This window comes from Furipterus horrens, unplaced genomic scaffold (assembly GCF_987537825.1).
Source record: "Furipterus horrens unplaced genomic scaffold, mFurHor1.1.pri manual_scaffold_1, whole genome shotgun sequence".
Taxonomy (NCBI): Eukaryota; Metazoa; Chordata; class Mammalia; order Chiroptera; family Furipteridae; genus Furipterus; species Furipterus horrens.
Genome location: NW_028327171.1, coordinates 131,372,117 through 131,396,942, shown reverse-complemented (window position 1 = coordinate 131,396,942; position 24,826 = coordinate 131,372,117). Strand labels below are relative to the sequence as shown.

The following is a 24,826-nucleotide window of genomic DNA, read 5'->3' as shown; positions in this document are numbered from 1 at the left end:
GAAGAGAAAAACTGGGAGAGCAATCAAAGCCTCTAGAGAAGGTCCCGGACAGACGGGCTCGGAGCAGGTGAACCCCGATTTCCCGGGATGGGCGGCGAGGAAGGCAGCTCAGGCTGAGACTGAGTACAGCCTCCGAAGCCTGTGCAGCTCCAGAGGAGAAAGACGCCAAATTAGGGCGCTGCCTGCCCTCTTGCCGGAGCGCGGCCGCCGGCTTCCCGGACGGCAGAGGAAATAGGGCCCGAGGGGGTTCCCTTCTCGGCACCACCGTGCAGCGCGGGAGGGGCAGGTCTCCAGTCACACCCTCACCGGGCCCTGCCGGTGCCGCCCCGCGCCCCAGTAGTTCCCTGGAGCCTTCGGACGACTGGCTCCGCAGTGTCCCTCTGTCCACACCGGTCTCAGTGCCGGGCTTCCGGCGCTGGGGCCTCGGGGCGGGTCCCTGCTGCCCGCACCTGCCCCCGGGGGCGGAGCGCGGCAGCGACTACGCGGCCCCTGGCACCAGCTACGCCGCTCCCCGACACACCCGCCCCCCTGCAGCCGGCGCACCTCCACTCCGCGGCGCCCGCGCTTCCTCTCGCCGCTGTCGGTCCGACCCTCCGCCCGCTCCAAGCCGCGGCGCCTCGCACTTCGGGCTCGAGTCCCCGACGCTTTCGTCGTAGCCGCTGGGATCCACCGCCCCGCGCCATGGAGACGGCCGCGGGCAGCGAGCGCCGCAGCCCCCCTGGCCCCGCCATCCCGCCGCCGCCCCGGGGCCACGCGCCCTTGGCCGCTGCCCCGGGCCAGCTGGGCTCCCCAGCGCAGGAGCCGCAGCAGCCGGAGCAGGGGCAACAGATGCGGATCAGCCAGAGCGGCCAGTTCAGCGACGGGCTGGAAGATCGAGGTGAGCGCGCGCCCCCCGGCCCTTCCCCTGGCCCACCTCTGCCCATTCCTGGGTCCGGCGGGCGCAGAGCAGGGGCTTCCCAGTGAAGGCGCAGAGAACAGCAGCCTCACCGCCCGCGGCCGGCGCCTCCTCGGTACCCGAGAACCGGCAGCTTTCTGGGGAAGCCCGCAGGGGCCCGCGTTCTCCTCTCGGCCAGCACCTGCCTCTCCGGCGCCCACTGGAAAAGTTTCCGGGAGGCGGTTGTTTGCTTTCGGAGACGAGTGCTCCCGGGGGACTGCGGCCCCCGCTCAGCTGGGAGGGACCTGAGCTCCGTGCGTGCTCCTTCCTGAACCCCTCCGACCTCCACTGGCTCCCGGGATAACTGACCCCTGCGAGTTTAGCCTTGAGGAGCCCCTCAGCGGCTGCTGGGCCGCCCGCCCCGGCGAAAGGAAGTGGGGTGGCCCCCGACCTTCATTTACGGGGGGTCCAGTGTACCGTGGGGTGTCTGGTGGTGAGGACATCGGGGTTTGGGCTGCCAACCGCACCTGGATGAATGGGATGGATGCCACTGAAACCCGGTGGTTGCCGGAGCGCACGTCCCCACCCACTTGAGCTTCGCTCTCAAGAAACTGGCCTGGAACCTCGCAAAAGTCCCTCTCCTGGGAGGCAGACCCTACCCTCCGACCGTCAGCCGACGCCGCCTTTGAGTTGCCCCCCGGGAGACGGAGAGACTCCCCTGTTCATTCCCGTATCTCCTTCTAAACCCCCTTTTCCCTCCCTCCGTCGTTTTCTTTCCGTTCTCAGCCCTGTTCTTGGCCACGTCTATATCTTTTCTGCTTCTTGCTGAATCCAAGTCCAAATCGGCCCCTCAAAAAGCCTCAGTGGTTCTGCTAAAACTGGTTACATAGTGGTGGAAGCGGGATTCTTGCAGCCTGGCCCTTCACGGGGAGTCGGCTCACCGCCGCTTCCACCCCCTTTTCTTGGACGCCTGATTTTTTGTTGGCTGTGGCGGATTTTTATATTTTCGTCTTAGCAGGTTTCTGTCCTATTCTTAGTATCTCCTGTACATTTTTATTCCGATTTAGTGTGCAGATGCACGATCTCTTCCCTCTTAGAAAATTTAAGCCGTAAGCCTGTGAAATAGAATGACATAGAAACGGCAATTCTCTGCGAATCGGCAGGGAGCTCGGCGAGAACTGGAGCCGCTCCAGTCGCAGCCAACGACTTGGGCGCCTGTGTTGCAGGGTCTCCTCCGATTCTCATGTAACTGACTATCACTGTAGAGTTGATGGTTGATGACATCACAAGCACCCAACAAGACTTGTCAGTTTTATTATAGGTGGTGTTGATTACCTTCCTCTCTGCAACTAATGTAGCATTTACAAATTTGGTATGCAAGAAAGTACTCTGCGCTGAGCTTATTTTTGTAGCATTGCAGGTCATCTGCAAGAGCTGGCCTATTCTCCCCACCCCACAAAATAATAGGAGGGAAAAAAGTGCTCGGGCAAGTTAATATTTAGCATCGTTTTGTAGCTCATGTTCAAGTGTAAAAAGCCTATCTGAATTCGTTCTTAAGGTTATTTTTCACTAGTCTACTGAATTTCATTTTCCATTATATTATAGCATGAAAGCATTCACTGTTCATAAACTGTTACTTTGTGAGAGCTTTGCATACCACACACAGCCTCTCTGTTAGGATGAACCCTGTCCCCCAAAGAACCCAGTGCTGGGTGGCATTGAAAGCTGAAAGTATGACATTCTTTTGTTTAACCTATTCTCGACAGCAAAGAGTTAATGACGAATGAGTCATCTTTATTAAATAAATCAGAAGTTTATTTGGGGAGGTTTATTATAATACGTCTTTTGCATTCGTGTTATTTTTCCTTACGGGCTGCATCTTTCCAATATTGATTTTTGTATCTTTTCGGAATGGTTCAATTGCTGCTGCCTTCTTCCTGACGGTGAGAGGGTTTGGGGAGAAAGGAGCCTTAGCAGTTGCCTGCTATGCATCTCTCCATCAAGAAAGCCTAGAAGCTTCCTTCCGTCTAGGTCTAAATGCCTATAGGACAAGTGAGGGTTGGGTACCCTCGATGTATAGCTATGTTTACCTTTCTCTCTTGTCCTAACTTTCTTCTAAGCTCTCAGGACCCTGCTGCAGGCTGCTTCTAACTCCCATCTAAGACTTGCTTTATAACCTTTCGGGAATTTGGAGGTATTTGTCCCTTAGTAATGTGAGCTGGTTCCAGACACCTATCTAGCTCATAATGTCTATAACTGCAGTGCCATTTAGCTGAGCCTTGTGGTTCAGGGAGCAAGAGCTCTGTGGTCTGAGAGCTTTAGGGACTAAACACACAAAATATAGGCCACATTCATCTTAGGCATTTTCACTCTCTCCCTTTTAATACCCACTCTTCTTTCCACAAATATTTTCCTTGCCATCATTCTGCTCCAAGCCTTAGGGGCCAGCCTAGTCTTGAGTGTTATATGCTTCAGCATTTCCCACTACATTCCCATCTAATGAAATGAATATTCCCCTTCAGAGAATCCAAGCATGCCTAACTCTTTAGGAGAAAGCAACTGGAACTAACTTGTACTAGCATGGAAATGACTGATAGCTTCAACCTCTCCACATGTATTTGCATTCCCCTCCTTGCCCCCTTAAATAATAAGATATCAGTCCTTCATTAATACAACCCTTATGCTTACTATTTCCTGGCCCAAATTACAAATATGTGAACTTTGGTGAGATTAGAAATTTGAGTGCCTAGGCCAACTATCTGAGGCCAGCCTGCCTTAGCTTCTGTAGGCTATGCTGCCTATCTCCTACCTTGGAAGCACAACTTTCTGAAAACTTCAGAAATTTTCACTATGTCTCTGTGACTTGCAAGTGTGCATACAGACAACATGGGAGCAGAAGTTGAGGCAACTGTGTGCAAGCCATTTATGAGCTGGATCTTTGTAGGTAATTTGAGGAGTGGGAAGTTTTCCATTCTTGGTATTGGCTATATTTTTAGAGAGGAAAACTAGTAGGAAATAACAAAGGTTGGATAGAAATGGGAAAGTTCCTCCCTTCATGGACAGTCTTCCCATTTCATTTACTGCAGTTTTTTAATTAAAAAAAAAAAAAAGTCTCATGGAGGAGGTACACACAGGGTCAGATCTGGGGAAGAACTGCCAGTCCTTACTGTTCAGAAGACCCAAATGCCTCTCCTTAGTAGGGCAGGTTAGCCTATGTGGACTGTGATCCCAAACCCCTTCATGGGATTGCTGGCCCACTGAGGGCTGAGGCGTGTAGATTGGCCTGTGTGGTCAATCATGTTGTTGGAAATTGGAAACAGCTGACTTTGGAAGGAAAAAATGCCATGTGGCAGAATAGAAAATCCAGATCATTGGGTTTCTCTTAGAAAATTAAATTACTTCTAAAAGGAACCCTTTTTTTGCCCCCAGTAGATAAACCTCTCAAGATTGTTGCTGTCAAAATTCCCAGCAAATGAACTGCTTATTTGAGTCAGCTTCACTTCTGAAAATCAATTTTCCAAGATGAAAGGAAGATTTTTATATCATTTGGGAAAAGGGAAATAAATTATTGGGAGTGTGTGGGACCTCCTCATTGCAGACTGTGACTCACTGGGCACAGGGTGATTATAGTTGAAAATTAGAATGGCAGCTAGAGAAATTGTAAACAAAGGGACAGAAAGAAGTAGACTAAGGAATTTTAATTGGAAATCCCTTGTACCTAGGGCAGGATTTGATGAGAGGTTTTTCTGTTTTCTATTCAAGTGCACACATTTATTTTGGCAGGTTTGGGGACATTTTTACAGTGAGGTGATGGAGATGATGTTTAAACCTACCTTTAGCAATTTTATCTATATTATCTATCTATCTATCTATCTATCTATCTATCTATCTATCTATTTTTTGATCCTAGGTAAGTCTACATGTTTCAATTATTTAAAAATCCCTGAGGTATAAACTGAGCTCACTAAGCAACCTTCTCAATATTTCCTCTTACTTTGTTCAGAACTTGTTCAGGATGCTTGAATCTGGGTAGTAAATGGAATTGAGGAGTTTCAACAGGGTCCTTGCTGTAATTTTTGAATAGGACACAGTTTTTGGCAACCAGAGGCTTAGTGTGATGCCCAGTCGGTTTAATAAGATGATACCTTTTACGTAATGCATAGGTGTGATATGTCATACAGTGTGCAGTATTTTACAAATGGTGCCTGAGCTTTGGCTACAAATTTCTTCATTTTTTTGGAGCTGTTGTGATGGGGCTGCTCCACCTGCGAAAGGTATATGATAGGCTGTTTAGCCAGAGATGGTGTCATAAGCTCCTTTTATGTAGAATGCTTGACTGAGAAGTTGGTTCTATGTTTTCAAAGAAGAAGAAAAAAATATAAGTTGGGATCATACTGAAGATATTTTAATTTTCAACCCAGCGCAGTTGAAGCTTGGGCATTGCTGGGAGTCATGAATTTCTGTTGTCAAGGACTCTCAATGTTGAAAACCTAGGAGAAAAAAATCAAACCTTTCTTACACACATGGCCTATCTGGAGAGCTACCTCTAGTTTTAGCAGATTTACCCCACTTTAATATTCTAATAATTTTTCAACATATGCTTGGTACAAAAGGATAGATGGTACAGAACAGAAAGAAGAAAACATGGCATATAACTTAGGTCTGGTGGCTCTTGGTGGTGGCAGTTAAGAGACAAAAGATCCTTCTCTGTTAATTGTCAACTGAGGGAGCAATGAGGGCATTTGTATTCCAGGACTCATTGCTTTGGGCAAAACCCAGCCCACCAGTGGGACTGTGCAGGTGGATTAGTGCAAATCAGCCCCACAGCTGAGGAGCCTGAATGGCTAAATGTGGACTGTCAATGCTGTTTTCCTACCAAAAGGGTGTTGTTAGAAGGAACAGTACCTGTGTGAGCCAAGCTAGTTAACACAGGGACTGGGGGATGGCTGGGTTCATACAACAGGTCACAGAGTGGTGGGGTCTGCAGGGTCCTTATAAAGAAGACCGCTGTTTTTCCCAGATAGTGCTAGAGCCTCACATCTTTTCAAGAGATGCCAGAAAGCCTGATTTCCATGTGAACTCTCCTAACTGTTAAAACACATTTTGGCACAAAGGCTGTCAGTTTGCAGTCCTTGGACAGAAAGTGTATCTCTGGCCATGGATTTCTTAATGAGGAAATGTCTAACTTCCTTTCCTCCCTGTTTTTGTCAGGCTTACTAGAAAGCAGCACTCGACTAAAACCTCATGAAGCCCAGAACTACAGAAAGAAGGCACTGTGGGTCTCCTGGCTCTCCATTATTGTGACACTGGCCCTGGCGGTGGCTGCCTTTAGTGAGTATCTGGAATCTTGCTGATCAATACGTGCCCAGTTGCCTTTTTTATTCTCTGACTCGTGTGGAGTGTGCTCTTGCTTTAGTTGACTATTATCGATGAGTAAAAATGTTTTAGGTTGTTGGATAGTCAGGGTACTTATAAATTCATAAAATGGCTTTTCTCTGGGGAGGGAAGAAGGTGTTAAGAAAAAGAAATGGAGAGCAGCCCTTGGGAGGCTTGGCTTTCATCAGTATGTGGGTTTGTGGAAGTCGATTGCAGCTGCCATCTGACCAGGAAAATATTATCCTGGTGATGCCTTCAGCTCAGGCTGATATGACAAATATATATCCTGGAGATTTGTATTTTGAGCCTGATGCAATCTGATGAGTGCAATATTGCAGTACACCCTCTCCTTTCCTCGGTTGTATCCGTGTAAGGTTTGAAATAAAATTATGGGCACATATTTTTATAAAGAAGAACGAGAGGGTCCTCTTTCAAGTTTTCGGTGGCCACAGAAACAAAAACATTTATTACAATCAAGAAAAACTAAGGCAACAGACATTTTCCACCTATGGATCATCAGGTTTGGTGGGTTAGGAAGCCCTTGTGACATGCATTTTCTCAGCTAACATTTGTAGCCTATGGAAATGTGCATGTACTATTTATTATTAATCGCACAATGATTCACAAGCTTAAACTATGGCATTCAGCTTAGTTCAACCTTGGTAGAAACCAATGTTTTTTAATGCTGGGGAAAAAAAAGGAATGTATTTTGTGATTAGTTTATTACATTAATAGAAAGACCTATATTCTAAGTGATAAGTATCATATGAGATGTCTCATTTGACAACCTTCAGAGTAGGAGAGAAAAGGATTGTGTCCGCTGGAAGATAGGGCTCTGTGTTGTTTAAAATTCTATTCTGCACAGTTAGATCTGCTGCTGGAAGTTGGTGTTGGGTCCCAAGAGGCCATATTAGAATTTGACCAAATGCTCCGGGCAAAACTAGGCATATATTACTTGAAGCAATTTAATTGGAAACATTGTACCATATCTTGGCTCTCAAAAAAAGCCAAATATTTAGAAGCACAGGGTAATGCATTTCAGGGTATAAATATTTAGCAGTGAGCCAGAAATCTAATCAAGAGAAATTTAATTCCTGAAAATAGCTGCTTTTCCCTCTCCTTTTTAATGCTAAAACTAGAATAACAAGCTCAATTGGTGTCCCTGGAGGGTAATTTGTTTGTGGTGGCTATTGGCAGGCTATGATCAGACACCAATATTTACATATGTAAGGAAAGAGGAGTGCATGAAGGGAGGTGGTTTACAAACTGAGTAACAGCCATTCAGATGTGTCCCTGTGCCTAATAGAGCTGTTATTACTTTATGGTATGCGTGTTTGAAGAGGGACCTGAATGTGAAGAAATATTGAGTAAGTCCTTCCTTTAGGAGAATAATACTACATTTGATGTACTTAGTTTCATAATAGGGAAAAATAATGAGGAAATTTTGGTTTCACATGTTATGCCTGATCAGTTGGATTATCTTGAAAATTTTGTTCCATTTCCTTTAATAGGAAAAGACTGTTGCATAATGCATATGGAATTAGAATGTGACTTTGTGAAAGGGTTTTCTTTTTCTTTCTGAAATGATTTTACCCCTTTGTTGTATTGTCAAACAGAGCATCCGGCCTAAGAAAAAGTCTTTTAAGTATTTATTTGAACCAAACTGATGACAATTGCCAGGAGGCAAAATCTCAATGGTTTGAGAAGATGCCTTGGAGACGGGCAGTTTCACAGCTTATTTTATAAAATAGAATCAAAGGAAGTGGCATAAGGAAGGGGTTGGTAGATGAAGTTCATTGGTGGCAGATTAGGAAGGTGGGAGAAAGCAAAGGAAGAAATCTCTGAGATTGGATAAAAAGTAAAATGGAGAGTCACACAGTGGTGCGTACAGGGTTGTTAACATTTACAGCATATAGAGATGGTATGTAGGCAGCAAGACAACAATGGAGGGATTCTGTGGTCTCCCCCTCTGATGTGGTGGGTGTACCCCCAAGGGTCTAGAAAAAGGGGGTTACTCGGACATTTCAAAGGTATGTTATCTTAGATGCAAAAAAGAGAATAGGGTCACTGAAGGTAAAGATGGGCTGTTGTCTAGGAAGCTACAGGCCTAGGACATTATTATTGTCACAACTAGCTTTTATTTAGGAATTTTTATGTTCACACCATCCTTTGTGGTTACTTTTGGTCTCTGAGTTTGTAGGACCTGCCATGCAGGCCTCCCCTGAGTTTGTTAGGTTTAGTATTGTGACCTCTTTTTTGGTCCACAGTCAAATACTCCAACTTCTTACCTATAAAATGTAATTGGCATATAATATCATGATCTTAGTTGTTTTCTGTAATATATCCAATTTGTTCCCAAGTTGCTTTTAACTTGTTTTGGTTTAGTTAAACCAAAAAATGTAGATGAACTATATTTTTCCTTACTTTAACTGTACAGAGTACCTATATTGTGTGTGTGTGTGTGTATGTGTGTGTGGGGGTGTGTGTTTCATATTTTAAACCCTTGGGGTGGTCTTCTCGTTGTGTTTTTAGGATTGTTGGTTTTACCCTTTAGATTCCTAAATGTATTTGTAACATAAAATATTTAAAAATTATTTTTAAAGCATCATTTACATGTTGACATACTTCTGTGCAATCCTTTTCATAGTTTCTGATGGAATGAAAATCAATAGGGATTAAACAATGTGAGTTGACTTTTGAAGTTATGTTTTAAGTTATGATGTAAGAAAATTTTATGTTTCAGAAATAGCAAATGCATTTTGTATTTTTAAGTATATTTTATTGATTATGCTATTACAGTTGTCCCAATTTTTTTCCCCTTTGCCCCCCTCCTCCCAATATCCGCTTCTCTCTAGCAATCCCTCCCTGCTTAGTTCATATCCATGGGTCATGCCTGTATATTTTGTGGCTTCTCCCTTTCCTATACTTTTCTTACTATCTACCTATCTATTTTGTTCTTACCAATTATGCTTCTTGATCCCTGCATCATTTCCCCCTTTCTCCCCCTTCCCTCTCCCAGCTGATAACCCTCCAAATGATCCCCATACCTATGATTCTTCATGTTCTGGTTGTTTGCTTATTATTTTTTTTTCCTTTTCTTTTCTTTGCTTTTTTGGATTCAATTGTTGATAGTTGTGACTTTGTTGTCATTTTAATGTTCATAGTTTTGATCTTTTTCTTTTTCTTAAATAAGTCCCTTTAACATTTTCTGTAATAAGGGCTTGGTGATAATGAACTCCTTTAGCTTTATCTTGTCTGGGAAGCACTTTATCTGCCCTTCCATTCTAAATGATGGCTTTGCTTGGTAGAGTAAGCTTGGTTGTAGGCCCTTGCTTTTCATCACTTTGAATACTTCTTGCCAGTCCCTTCTTTGCCTGCAAAGTTTCTTTTGAGAAATCCGCTGATAGTCTTATGGGGACTCCTTTGTAGGTAACTCTCTTCTTTTCTCTTGATGCTTTTAAAACTCTCTCTTTATTTTGAACCTTTGGCATTTTAATTATGATGTGTCTTGGTGTGGTCCTCTTTGAGTCCAACTTGTTTGGGACTCTCTGTGCTTCCTGGATTTGTATGTCTTCCTGGACTTGTATGTCTATTTCCTTCACCAAATTAGGGAAGTTTTCTTTCATTATTTTTAAAAATAAGTTTTCAATTTCTTGCTCTTCCTCTTCCTCTTCTGGCACTTTTGGAGATGTCCCAGAGTTGTCTTATTCTCTCTTCATTTTTCTGAACTCTTGTTTCTTCATTCTGTACTGGTTGACTGTTTATTCCTTCATTATGTTTTAAATCATTGATTTCAACCCCAGCTTCATTCCCTTCACTGTTGGTTTCCTGTGGATTTTTCTTTATTTTACTTAGTGTAGCCTTCATTTCTTCCCTTATGTATTTGCTGTACTCAGTGAGTTTTCTGAGCATCCTTACCACCAGTGTTTTGAACTCTGCATCTGATAGGTTGGCTATCTCTGTTTGCCTTAGTCCTTTTTATGGAGTTTTAATCTGTTCTTTAATTTTAGCCATATTTATTTGCCTCCTCAATTTGCCAGCCTCCCTGTGTTTATTTCTGTGTGTGAGGTAGAGCTGTCGCACTTGTGATGTTGTAAGGGGTGAAGCCATAGGTACTTGCCAGGGTGGGGTGACCCATTTCACTGCTTTGTGGTGCTGTATGTAGGGGAGGGTCAGAGAGGGAACATTGCCACTTTTTTGGCCCTTGCCCCATTTCCAGTCACTTCATCTACTTCCCATATGGGACTGGCACCCCTCTAGCTGTTGCCCTGGCGATGGTTTCCAGAGTGGGTGGGTTTGCATGTGTTCTAGGACTGGTGGGGCCCTTTAAATGGATTCTCCTGAGAGATTGGCAGTTTCTTCCACTGCTCCAACCCCCACTGGTTTTTACAGCCAGAAGCAATGAGGCACTATTTTCCTGGTGCTAGAACTCTGGGCTGTGTGGTCTGGTCTGGGGCTCGGAGTGCTTCCCAGGTGTCCCTCCCAGCTTTTATTCACCACATGTGAATGTGGGACTGCCTGTTCTGCTGGCCACTGCTGCTGCCTTGCTGCCACCATCTCACTGCCGCCACACCGTGTCCTCTCTGCCTGGATCCCTGTCTCTACCCCTCCTATCCATCTGAATGAATATTTCTTCTTTAAATCCTTGGTTGTCAGATTTCCATACAGTTTGATTTTCTGGGAGTTCTGGTTGTTTTTTGTTTTGAGGTTAGCTGTGATCCTTCTTATGTTGTATGAGGAGGAAAAAGCATGTCTACTTATGCCTCCATCTTGGCTGGAAGTCTCCATAAATGTATTTTTTTAAAAATGTTAGAAGGAGCCCCAGGTCTTATTCTCCATGGAGGTTATTGATAGAGAGATAGAGTGAAATAGAATAGTCTGTCCTATCCAATGAAATGGTTGGGTTGACTTAGTTAATATTTTCAAAGAGAATTGCTACAGAATTCCAACATGCCCATATTTGAGATGGCAGAGAAATCTTTGGGGTGTGTGCATGTGCATGTGTGTGTTGGCAGAATAATCATCATGGTAAAGAGAAGACTATATTTATTGCCATGTCTTCTTGCCACTGTAGGATGATTTACCATCTCTTTGGGGCAGGAAGAGCATGAAGTACTCAAGATTGTTAAATTAGTTAACTGAGATATATTTTTAAAACTTTTTTTTTTTAGGTGGAAGGAAAATAATTTCTTAGAAAAACATTTTAGAAATAAACTTTATCTAAAGTTTTATTTAGGTACTGTTATTGAACCCCAATATGTAAGTCCATCTGCCTGTGTGCGCTTGGCCAAAAGAAGATGGATGAGATAGAGTTTACAGTGGAGAAAGGAATTCATTAGAATTGATGTCACTCTGGAGTTTGGGTGAGCTTGTGTTCTAAGACACGACTCCCTGCTGGTAGGCAACTAACAGGTGTGTAGGGCCAGATCACAGGATGCTGTACCTTTAAAGGTTTGGAGGATGTGTTAGGAGCTGATTGGTCAAAGGTAGGCTAAAGGTAGCAATCATTTCTTCATGTCTTGAGGACAGCTCTGGGGTCAGCTTTTGTGTCTCTCTGTGTGGTTTCAAGGAGAGTTTGCTGAGGGGATGCTTCTACCTTAGGGCTCAAGAGGTGCTGGAGGCTCAAGCCTTGTAACCATTAGTCAGGACCTGGCTCTTGTCTTTTACTGTCTCAAGGGTTAGTGATTTTCAAGGGGAAAGGCTAAGGTCTTTGACATGTGCAGAGTGAAAAATGATTTTTAAAACAAGGCATCACATCAAATTAAAATTATATGGACCCTTGGTTTCAATACCCGAGTGAGGTCTCATTTATTTTATAAACAATGGAAATATCAGGTTGGTGCAAAAGTAATGTCCGACTTTTTAAAAAATATGCTTTATTGATTATGCTGTTACAGTTGTCCCAATTTCTTTTCCCTTTGTTCCCCTCCACCCAGTGACCCCCCTCCATCCAATTGTCCTCCCCCCTTAGTCCATCCCTGTTGGTTGTGCATATAGTTCTCAACATCTTCCTGTCTGCTCCACTCCCTCCTACTATGCTTTTTAATTCCTGTACCATCTCCATCCCTTTCCCCACTTCCACCTCCCTGCTGACCTACCCCCATAATGTTCCCCATACCTATAGTTCTTTTTCCACTCTTGTCGCCTACTTAGTTTGCTTTTGTTTTAATTTCCTAGCTTCTGTTGTTGGTTGTTGTGATGCAGTTTTCATTTTAATTTTCATAGTTTTGATCCTCCTTCTTCTAAATCAGTCCCTTTAACATCTCATATAATAATGGTTTGGATCCAATGAACTCCTTCAGTTTTACTTTGTCCTGGAAGCACTTTCTCTGCCCTTCTCTTCTGAATGACAGTTTCACTGGATAGAGTAATCGTGACTGTAGGTTTTTGATTTTCATTATTTTGAACATTTCTTGCCAGTCCCTTCTTGCCTGCAGGATCTCTTTTGAGAAATCCGCTGAGAGTCTAATTGGGACCCTTTTGTACATGATTCTTTTTTTCTCTCTTGATGCTTTTAAGATTCTCTCTTTATCTTTAACTTTTGACAATTTGATTATAATGTGTCTTGGAGTGGTTCTCCCTGGGTCCAGTTTTTCTGGAACGCTCTGTGCTTCCTGGACCTGTAAGTCTTATTTCCTTCCCCAAGTTCGAGAAGTTCTGCTTCATTATTTTTTCACATAATTTTTCAATTTCTAGTTCTTCTTCTTCGCCCTCTGGCAATTCTGTTATCCGAATATTTGATCGCTTATAGCTGTCCCAGAGGTTCCTGATATTCTCACTTTCCTTACTTTTTGTTTCCTCTTTCTGCACTGGTTGTCTGTTTGTTCCTTCCCTCTGTTCCGGTTTGTTGATTTGATCTTTGGATTTTATTTCCTCACCACTTACCTTGTATGTGTTTTTGTTTGTTTCAGTATGAGTAGCTTTTGTTCCTTCCCTGTCTCGTCCCAAATCTTTTGTTAATTCTGTAAGCCACCTTATAACTATAGCTCTGAACTGAGCCTCAGAAAGGTTTTCTATTTGTTCCTCCGTCAGGTCTTGCATCTGCTGCCTGGTGAGCTGCGTCACTGGGATTTCAATTGTTGTCTGCTTCATTCTAACAGATTTGTGTTTAGCTTTGCTTCCCAGCAGGCTATAGGGGGCGGAGCCCCGTGCACTCATTACAACCAGGAGACCCTTCTCACCACACTGTGGCGTTTTCTGCGGGGGTGGGGGTCCAAGATGGATTCTTGCCGTTCACTCTCCACTGAGAGACCAGGAGCCTCGTGCTCCATCCCCACCCCCTCCGGGTGTCACAGTCCAAGGCAAGGGGATCTGCCTTCCCTGGTTTTGGAATTGCGAGCTGACAGGTCTGGCCTGCAGCTGGGGGTGTTCCCCAGGCACTTCTCATCTCCCCTTAAATACGTGTATCTGTGCTTACCGCTCTCCCACCTCTGTTGCCGCTGCTGCCACCACCAGCACAACTTGACCTCTCTGCCCTGGCTTCACCCTTCCTACCTGTCCAGATGAGCACCACTTGTTTATAACTTCATATGTTGGACTTCCATTTATTTTCTGGAACTTCTGGTTATTTCTCGTTTTGTGGTAGTTGTATCCCTTCTTAGTTGTGGAGGGAGACAGAGTGTGTTAGTCCAGGCCTCCATCTTGGCCGGAAGTCTCCTGTGTGTGTTTGCCTCTGTGTCTTAGGTAAAGCTGTTGCTCCTGTTAAGTTGTAAGGGGCAGAGCCTTAGGGATTCATCAGTACAGGGAGACCTGTTTCACCACGTTGTGGTGCTGTATGCGGGGGAGGGGTCTGAAAAGGAACAATGCCGCTTGCCCAGCACTCGCTCCTTTTCCAGGCACTTCTCCCACTTCCTTATGGGATTGGTGTCTCTCTAGCTGCTGCCCTGGCTGTCATTTCCAGAGTGAATGTGTCTGCGGATGTTCACGGACTGTGCGGGCACTTTAAACAAGTGGACTCTGCTGAGAGACTGGCAGTTTCTGCCTCCACTTCAACCCCCACTGGTTTGCATAGTCAAAAGCAATGAGGCTTAATTTTCCCTAGTGCTGGGCTGTGAGCTGCATGGTCTGGTGAGGAGCTGGGAATGCTCCTCAGGTGCCCATCCTGACTTTTTGAAACATGTAACTGCACTTTTGCTGGCCTGCCACTGCTGCCATCATCACACCGTGTCCTCTCCACCCCGGCTCTGCCTCTTCTACCTAGCTGGATGAGTATTTCTTCTTTATATCTTTGTTTGTTGGACTTCCATGCAGTACATTTTCTGGAACTTCTGGTTGTTTTTAGTTTTGCAGTAGTTGTATTCCTTCTTAGTTGTGGAGAGAGACGCAGCCTGTCTGTCTATGGCCGGAAGTCCCCCCCCCCCCCCCGCCCCTGACTTTTTTAAAAGAAAGTTTTAGATAGTATTTATTAAATTTGTGCCTCTTCTTATAATTTTTTGATGTCACAGTGACCAATTTATACATTATTTTTTCAGATTATCAAAGTATTGTTCATAATTGTCCACAATATTTGCACCTATATTCTCATCTAAAGACCACGTTAGAAATGTTTTACTCTATGAGTTTTATAAAGGTACCAATGCAAGTACAGCAGCAAAGTCTATTCAGAATGCTTATAGGGATGATGCAGTGACTGAAAGAAGTTGCAGGAGGTGGTTTTCCCGTTTCCGAAGTGAGGATTTCAGTTTGAAAAATGAGCCAGAAGTGGGTCATCCAAAAAAACTTGATTCTGAAGTGTTGGAAGCTGTTTTCACAGAGAACCCCACCATTACCTCTAGGGAACTTTCTGAACAATTTAAGGTAGCCCATACAACCATGCTACACCAACTGAAAAGGTTCAGAAATGTTTCAGTAGTTGGAAAATAGATCCCACACGAACTGTCTCCAGAGAATCTGCAACAGTGTATTGTTTATTGTGAATCATTGCTTTTGCGACACCTTCAGGCACCATTTCTAGGTAGGCTTGTTACAGGTGCTGAGAAGTGGATCCTTTACCATAACATTAAACACTGCCGATCGTGGATCAGTCAAGGAGGAAGAAGAGTTTAACAACCAAGAGGAGGACTTCATCCAAAGATGAAGATCACGTTGAGTATATATATGGTGGGATATGGAAGGAATTGTCCATTATGAGCTGTTGGACAACAATCCAACAATTACTGTGAACAACTTTGTTGTTTGAAAGCAGCTTTGAACCAAAAGCGACTCTCCTTAGTCAACAGAAAGGGTGTCATCTTCCATCACGATAATGCTCGTCCTCACACAGCTTGACTCACCAAAAATTTCTTGAAAGAGCTTGGCTGGGAAATATTGCTTCATCCTCCATATTCTCCTGACCTTGTTCCTTCTGATTATCACTTGTTTCGGTGACTACAGAACCACTTTAATGGTCTTAGGTTGACATCAATAGAAGAGGTTGAAAATGAGTTGGATTCATATTTTGCCTCAAAACCTAAAGAATTATACAAGTGTGGCATTTATAAGCTAGTGGACAGATGGAATGAGCTTCTAGAAAGCAAATGGGGTCATGTTAATGATTAAATATTTTCATAATCATGGGCTTTTTCATTTTTAAAATAGACCTTGAAATTGGACGTTATTTTTGCACCAACCTTATATTTCTGAGACAACTGGAACATCCTTATGGCCATTTTCTCGCTAGTGATGGTATCTTGGAACTGTAACTGCTGGGGTTGTTACCTTCAGTGTTTAGCTAATTATTTAGAAAAGAAAAGAGAGCAAAGGGAACTAGACATTGAGCTTTAGAAACTGGGGAGCAAAAGCCTGTTTGCTTCACCAAGAAGCTACAGCTTTTCACACTCCAGGGGGCCACAGCATTATGCTCTGCCAAGGGGATTAACACTCCTCGCCCCTTTGCCTCTGGTGCCAGATTGTTGTGGGGCACAGGGGGAAGTGCTTAACAATGGAGGCTTGTCAGTCTAACCAGGGGTGAAAACTGATCCAAAGCCCATGAAAGCCTGGGAAATCAGTTATTTTGGAAAAGAACCTGGTCCATCCCAATGCCAAGCTAATATCTCAGGGAACAAAGATCCCCCCCGACCCCCCTCCTAATTACCCACACTTGCACAGGGCACGCACCTGTTCTCTCCATGGCTATGTGGCCCTAGCAGCTACTTTAGCCCATGGCTGGGCAAATGCCACATGCAAGCTCCAGGAGGGAGTCCGAATACAACAGCACATCAATGGCCTGCAGCTGGAAACACGCTAAGCTATCTGGATGCTGGTTTGTACTGTACTTTAATATGAAGCAAAAAACTCTGCACACTGGCTTTTGTCTTTGCCTTCCTGAGAACAGGGTTGGGCTTTTTCCATAGCAGGACAGAGGGAGATGGGACATTAGAGACCCAGGGGGCAGCTTCTGTTTCCACACAAATACACAAATAACAAACTTGCCACCCCACAGTCTCCCATGTGTGGATCCTTGGACTGCTTTCCTCATGATCCTGTGGAAAAGCCTAATTCCCACCTGCAACAGTGCCAGTCAGAATTCCTGTCTTTATCTTCTCACCTGCCATTTTCTCTTTAATCATAGATGCTGATTTTTAGCTGAGCATCCTCTGAAGAAATGCTGTTGCCTCTTTTGTGTTTGGAAATGAGGATTATGAATATGTATAAGTTTTGGGATGCCTCATTTTTTGGTCAGCTAGAAAGATTTTATATTTTAAGATAGCATCTGCATTACAAATAAAGAATTCACTTCATATAAGCTTCCAGGTAATCAGGTATGCTGTGTTTTATCAAATTATTTAAAACTAGCTTTGGTCAGTATAACTGAGTTGTCTGTGATAAATCAGTTATATATGTAACTATGGTTGACATTCATGTGTCTGGTATAGTTTGAAAAGTGTAGGTGGACTCTCAGAGTTTGTGGCTTGGGAGTATTTTGAAAGGATTATATTCTTCAAAAGGAATATAAACTAGTTTTGATATTTCTTGGTAATATAGTGATTTTGGACCTATCCAAACACTGATATAAAACCAGATGGTAATACATCTTGAATATTTCAGAGAGAGCCCTAGTTTGGTTTTAAATTTAGAAAATGGCAATGCTGTTATGAACGAATCTTAAAAAAATCTGTTTTAATAATGAGGCTAGAAAGAGAACAGAAGTTCTGTTTCAAAACTCAGAGTTTTGACATCATTAACATCTTTGTTAGAATGATTTAGGAAAATGCATTCTGGCTCATTTTCAGGTTTGAATGAGTGTGTAGTGGAGGAAAATTTTCCCTTTTCCCTTTGAGTTTCTTCTGGTTGGTTTAATAATGAAATTGACATATGAAAGATTAGCAGGAGAAAAACAAATTAAAATTTAATAACATATATACCTCCTGTATACATGCGGAAGACCAGGGACACTGAGTAACTCAGAAGTTATCCCCTTTAATACCACCTTCAGCTAAAGACTGAAGATGTTGGGGATGAGGGAGTCAGGAATGGAAGGTTACCAGGAAAAGCACAGTAAACAAGGGTGGGAGACTGCAGATTGAAGCCTAAGCCTTCTCCAATGGTAACATTTTCTAGAGATTTAGATGACCTCCTCTTCCTGGCACAGTGAGGGAAACACCCCTACAGAGGGAGATTTCCTTACAAATGTGAGTGTCCTTTATGAAGGGTGACTTCTACCTGGTTTTCAGAGCTTCCGAGATGTCTGCTGTTTCTTAAAATTAACAAGACTTAAATAATCAGTATCCCAAAGAGACATTGATGGGTGGCAAACTCTGCTTCCCTTCAAGTCCAAGTTAATTTTTAGCCACTCAATAAATATTCTGTGGGAAATGAATGTATATTTGAAACATCCTCAGGGGAAAAACTTTTCCCAAGATATACAGCTTTATTAAATATTTTTTTAAAAACCCACAAAACAATGTACTCCAAAGTTTTCTCAGAAAAAGACCAATCAAAAATTTAGTGAATCAGAAAACTTAAGAATTTGAAAGTTTATGAAAGGAGTGATTTTATATTTGGAAGTTTTAAAATATTTAATTTTAGTGTAAACTCTTGGCCCTTAAAAATGGTAGGCTTAGTGTGCTTATTATTCTTTTTAGTTTTAAATTGGGAGTCTAGGAGTTGAAAGCTTAGTAAAATGAAGTTACACGACTCTTCTTATAAACTCATCAAAACCTGTCTGGGAGCTTTCTTGGGAATTCTCTCAACAGACACACTGTGAGATGGAAAAGGTCTAAGACCCTATAGTTACCTTTTGGTTCCCTGAGAGTAACATCTAAGTAGTTACATTGGCCCAACAGGCCCAGCCTGACCAGCCTTGGTGTTCTTTGTCAGGCATTCCAGCTTCTTCTTAGGACGGAGTGCAGGTCATTGGGCCACACAGACCATTTCTCATGTAACTCCACGTGGCCAGCTCCTCACAGAGGCCTCACCAACTACTTGGCCTCGTCCCCCCAGAGCAGTTTTATTCATTACACTGTATATTTTCTTCATCACAGCTTTCCGTTTGTGCCCCTACCTCCTCTTTAGGTAAGGTATGTATATGGCCCATGTCCCTAAGACTTTACCCAGAAATATTTCTGTGACTTAAGACTTAAACTTGCAACTTACATTCTGCTTATAGAACAATCCTTTGTATAGTTTGCTAGTCTTATATTTATTTTTATTGATAAAAGCAGTATACAGGGTGGGGCAAATGTAGGTTTACAGTCATATGTGAAATAGAGTCTATTCTTGTATTATTACTTATTTGTTATTGTATTATTTTCCATATGAACAATTATAAACCTACTTTTGCGCCACCTTGTATGGACATTTAAAAATTCTTTGAGACCAAAAGTACAGAAGTGTAGATCTCTGTCCCATCCAAAACTCTTTCTCCCTCTCACTTCTTTCTCCCCACAGACAAGCTTTATTGCCAATATCTTGTATCCTCTAGACTTTTCCATGTAAGCTCAAGCCCAGGTGTGGTGGCTGTGCATGCCTGCTGGTTGCCACTTCTGTTAGATATGAGGTCTTTTTTGTGCTAGTGTTTCCAATAGCATGGGACTTGTCACAAGCTACTGCTTTCATGATTTTGTATGAAGTGGATCTTCTGTGGAGAATCTTCAGGCACAACCTCCCAACCACTGTCTGCCTGCCACTGCTGAACTGGGTGAAACGATGGGGGGTGGGGTGGGGGGTAGGCAGGAAAGTTTGTGAGCCGCATCCTGGGGTGGTTAGTTGGGATAACGTGCTCCATGTCAGTATGCTGGGTGAATGATAAATATGGATGCCGTGGAAACCAGGAAGGAGGAACTGGCTGAAATGTCGTTTGGGAAACATCCTAGTGGTACTCTGACTCTGTGTTTCTCTTTCATATGCTGTGGTCATCAAAGATTCTGTGCCTGTTACCTCCACCCCTGCACTGCTAGCTTATGGATGGAATACTGAGTGGTATTTTAATCGGGCACTTTTGCTGACCACAAGGCCCCTCATGGTCTTGGTCCCCCCTTCCTGGCTGGACAGTTCTCCTCCCATCTCCCAACTTCTGGTGCTCAAACCCACAAATGCTCCTTGTAGTTCCCAAGTGGTGCACCCTGCTCTTTGCCCCCAGACCCAGGCAACTGCTCTGCACTTGGCCTCAGATGCCCTTGGTTCCTAACCCCACCTTTTTTATAACTAAATTTCACTTATCTCTCAAAATTGAGATAAAAGAGCACTTCTTCCAAGCAGCCTTTGCTTGCCTTCCAGGCTGATTTAAATGCCCCTTTATTTCCATAGCCCACGGGCGCATATCAATCAAAAACTTGACACACGGTGCTTGAATTGTTGCATTATTGCTCTTTGCACTAATACACACTCCTGGAGGCAGGGCCTCTGTCTTCTGCAGTCTGTATTCTCAGCCCCTAACTCAGACTGTGGTTGGACTGGGGTAATATTTGATATCTCCCTGTGCCGAGGCCACAGGACTGCAGCAAGTTGGCATGTTTGCAGGTAAAGATCCCAGACAAAGGAATAACAGCTTTTTCAAGTCAAGGGGGAGGGGGAGAAGGGAGGGAAGAAGGGGAAGGGTCTAGTCAAGGAACATGTATACATAACCCAGGGTCATGGACAACGGGGTGGGACTGACTGTGGGAGCAGGGATGGGGTGGGCAGGGCAGGGGAGAGCAATGGGGGACAGATGGGACAACTATAACAGAACAACAATAAAAAAATTAAAAGAAAAAGAAACAAGGGGAAGGCTGCCATTGGGCCATCTTCAACTTTTTAGAAAGCCAGGATGGAAGAGCCTATGCTCTCCCCCTCCCTCTTCCCTGCTGCCTCTGATGGGAGGATCCGGGATTCTGTTGACTGGGACTAGCAAGCAGCTTTGTTAGCAAACGTTAGGAGATCACATCTTCCTGAGTCTCCACCTCACAATGAGCTCCTGTTTCTAGCCAGAGTGGAGGAGGGGTCTCAGCAGCTGCTTGCGTGGTCTGCCTCCCTTTTCCCTGCAGTCTGCACACAGCATTTAATTAAAAGCATGCTGAGGGTGCATTAGCACGGAGGTGTCTTTGTCACACAGCTATAACAGTGACTCGGGGGAGTCGGGTATTGAGCCCCAGCTGGACTCATCTCACCAGGCCTGCAGGTCCTGGCCCCCTCCCTGTGGGTCTGCTAGTAAACTGCTGGTGGCCTGTGGGAAATTCCTAAGGCCTTTTCTTTTCTTCTTTCTTTTTTTAAAAATCAATTTATTGATTTCAGAGAGAGGAGGGAAGAGAGAGAGAAACATTGATCTGTTGTTCTACTTTATTTATTTACTTAATTTCCTCACCTGAGGACATGCTTATTGATTTTGAAGTGAGGGGAAAGGAAAGAGAGAGGGAGAGAAACATCATGGTAAAAAACATTCATCAGCTGCCCCCACACGTGCCCCAACTGGGGACTGAACCTACAATCCAGTCCTGACCGGGACTTGAACCATGACCTCTCTGTCCATGGGTCCACGGGAGGACACTCCAACCAACTGAGCCACATTGCACTTATTGATGCATTCATTAGTTGATTCTGGTACATGCCGTGACCCTGGATCAAACCTACAACTTTGGTAAATTGGGAGGGTGTTCTAACCAACTGAGCTACCTGGCCAGGGTCCTGAGACCTTTTTTTTATTGTTCAGTCACGTTCTATTTGCATTTGTTAGCCAGTGGGATAAGAAGGGGTTTTCTGTCTGCTTGTCTTTCAGGCCTATAATGATTTGGTCCTATGGGAATAGCCTCTTGGAGGTGAATTGCTGGTGTAGTTGCTCTTTGACAGGAGATTATTTTCTGGTGCCTTGTCCTGAGGGCTCAAAGGTAGGGGTGTTGAGATTTGAAAGTAACAGATGAAGCCAGAGGGAGGGAGAGAACCTTTTCTCCCCTTAAAGGAACCTGTTTCTCACTTTTCATTGTCTTCCATGTCTAAGGGCCAGTCCTTTCTTCCAGCTCATGAATATGTTCACTACAGTGCCTGTTGGTAAAGGACAGTCTGCTGAGCTGGATACCAAAGAGGATATTAGCAAGTGGAGCAATCCAGCAGTCCCCTTGAAGAGCTCATGTTTAATGGGAAGGTGAGCTCTAAAGATATCAGAGCAAATGATAGGGCAGAGGGGTAGGTAGATAACCTGATGGACCTGCTCTGCCCTGCTGATTAGATACATAGGGATGCTTAAGAAAGGACATCATTGAATTGTTACAGATAGGACAGTCTGTGATCCCCAGGAGCCTCTGTCCCCTCTAGCCCCAAAGAATGAGATGAAAATCTGAGCTATTAAATGAATAGCTAGGGCTGCCCTGGGTTGGAGTGCAGGAAGGTGGCTGGTCTCTGTACAAGGGGCCTGGGTTATGGTGTCCACACAGGGTGGGGCTATGGCTGCCGAAGTGTTCTATGGTTGCCCATAACAAAGCACCATGGACTGGCAGCTTAAACCACAGAAGATAATTTTTATCATAGTTCTGGAGGCTTCAGTCCAAGAGCAAGGTGTTGGGAGGGTTTGTTTCATTCTGAGGGGTCTCTCCTTAGCTGTAGAGGGCCATCTTCTCCCTGTGTCTTCACATGGTCTTCCCTCAGTGTGTCTGTATCCTAATCTCTTATAAGGACACTAGTCCTACTGAATTAGAGCCCACCCATGTGACCTCATTTTAACTTAATTACCTCTTTAATCACTCCATCTCCAAATACAGTCACATTCTCAGGTACTGGGGATTAGGCTTCAACATAAGCATTTTTTGAAGAACACAGTTCAGCCCACAATAATGGCCTTGGCCAGTACCAGGCAGGTGGAAGAAACTAAGAGCTCAGAATAAAGTAAATTCATGGAAGACTACCTTTAATGACTGACTGGACCAGAATAAACCCACCCACCAGCCCAGGAAGAGAATGAGGAAGCTTGTCTGTCTCAGCATAGCTGTATGTGGAGTGAGGGTTGGGGAGCCTTCCACTAGAATTCACAGCCATGAGACTGACTTTATATAAACCTGTGTTTGGAATTTTCATAGGTTGATTTCTTGGAAATAGACTCTGAGACTCTGAAATTTAGCAAAAGACGTTTATTGGAGAGGGGCTGGAGCAGTCATTGGTGTGTGGGCTGCCCCAGGGAGAGCTGTAACCTTGGGAGAGGAAGCTTCGCTTAGTAGAGAGTAGTTCCAGGAGGGGGATGTAACTGAGTCATCAGCAGCCCTCAGTCCTGGCAGCTGAAGGAAGATCTAGGAGACACCAGGGCATCCACTCTAAGAGTTTCTACATTCCACTTAGGCTCAGAATCCTCAAGCTGAGACATTAACATGGATGTGGTTTGAGGTCAGAACCACCCCTGGAGTACCTCAAGTATGGCTTGGCAGGTGTCCCAGGGGTACAGCTCCCCCAAATGTGAGCTCACAATCCAACATTAGATCCCAAGAAAAGGGTCCACAATAACTGAGGCTCATCCGGTTGGAACTCAAATTCAACATAAGAGAATTACCTGACAAAGTCTGTAAATAACTATGTTTAATATGAGTAGATCATCAGAAAGAAATCAAACACATGAAATGAAAAGATACTGAAAAGAGCAACTGGAAGAGAAACAAATATATTTTTTCCATTTTTATTGAAGCTCTAATGTGGATACAGTTTTTAAAAAGTTAAGAACTATAACAACACTTCCATTCTCTCTTTCCCAACAACTTTACTTCTTCTAGCTGATCCATGTATTTACTTATCTATGTATAAATAACAGGCTTTTAATGCAATTTTTTGACATTTTTTGAAGTTCATGCAGTATTTGTTGACTTTCCACCATGAAAGAAGACGATTTACTCTTTTAGTTTCCTCCTGGCCTCACACAAACGTGCTGAATTCCTGAATGTCCATCCTTGCTCGATAGTTCTGGTTGGCATTATTTTGACTTATAAATCTTGTTCTCTGAGCTGTATGGTGAAGATGATGATTTCTTTCCTGCACAATTTTTTGTTTTCTTTGGTTTTAACACCTGTTTTGTTTATTCCTATTTACTTTTCTCAGACTATTTCTTATTTAATTCAAATCAGCTTTCCTATTTCAACCCCACCTTCTCTGTTGTATTTCAGATGCATGATAATTTTATTAGTTTCTTCTTGAAGCCATCTGATGTCCTAAAATTTGTTCTGGTTGCCCTTGGTACTTGGTGCACAGTTACATCCTGGGATCGTCCTTCACCACCTTTGTGGGCATGCTCTTCATTTCCCACTGTTGAGTCCCCTGTTTCCTGAATACCAAGTTTTTCTGTTCTCTGGTTTACACCCTTTTGTGGGGAGCACATCTTTTTCTAGCTCTCAAGGAAAGGGCACATTGTAGGTAAAGCTTTCAAGCCTGAAATGTCATTAATATATCCTGACACTTGATTGATGGCATAACAGAAAATTCTCAGTAGGAAATCAGGTTTCTTAAGAGTTCTGAAGGTTTTGCTCCATTCCATTCTTATTTCCAGAGTTGATATTACAGTCCTAAACTATTCTAAATCCTAACCCTTTGTATGAGACTTGCTGTGATGGGGTCATTTTCATTTATGTATGTATGCCTCTACTTTCTACCTTTTTCTTCTTTTTTTTTTTCCCCCCTCTCTACTTCTAGAGAATTTCCTTTATGTATGCAGGGGTGGGCAAAAGTAGGGTTACAGTTATTCATATGGAAAAAAACATGCAGGCTATGATTATTACAGTAGCTTTATTAACTCAAAAGAATGTTACAATGGCACAGTGCTCTTGGATGCAATCTTGTAAGTGCTCAAATTGCCAACCTTCATTATTTACACATTCTTGTAGTCTTTGAAAAGCAGTCCACCAACCTGAATTTCAGTGACCTGCTTGGGTTAAGCCCCACTGCCTCCTGAGGTGTTTGGATTCAGACCTACTTTTGCCCACCCCTGTGTTACTTATATCTCTATTTCCTTTATATTTTTACATTTCTGTTGAGCTTTTCATTTCTATTGTCAAGGTTTTTTTTTTTTTTAATTGTCTGAGAGTTCCTTTGAAAAATCATCCAACTCTGGTTTTATTAACCTTTTTAAATGATCTTTTCTTATATTTCTGTGCAAATGTTAGTAACTTAAAAAAAATCTTTTCTGTTTCTTGTGCTGTCTTCCTCCAGGGTACTTTT

At 43.5% G+C, this 24,826-nt stretch overlaps 1 protein-coding gene across 2 annotated transcripts in view; it reads left to right on the top strand.

Annotated features, from left to right (window-relative positions):
* The first annotated feature begins 523 nt into the window (after positions 1-523).
* Positions 524-24,826, top strand: part of TMEM163 (transmembrane protein 163) — a 221,801-nt gene continuing 197,498 nt past the window's right edge. For both annotated transcript variants that reach the window (XM_090267036.1, XM_090267025.1), the window contains exons 1-2: positions 524-877; positions 6,086-6,205. In XM_090267036.1, the coding sequence (XP_090123162.1) occupies positions 682-877; positions 6,086-6,205 (316 nt within the window). In that variant the 5' untranslated portion in view covers positions 524-681. The remainder of the gene's footprint in view (positions 878-6,085; positions 6,206-24,826) is intronic.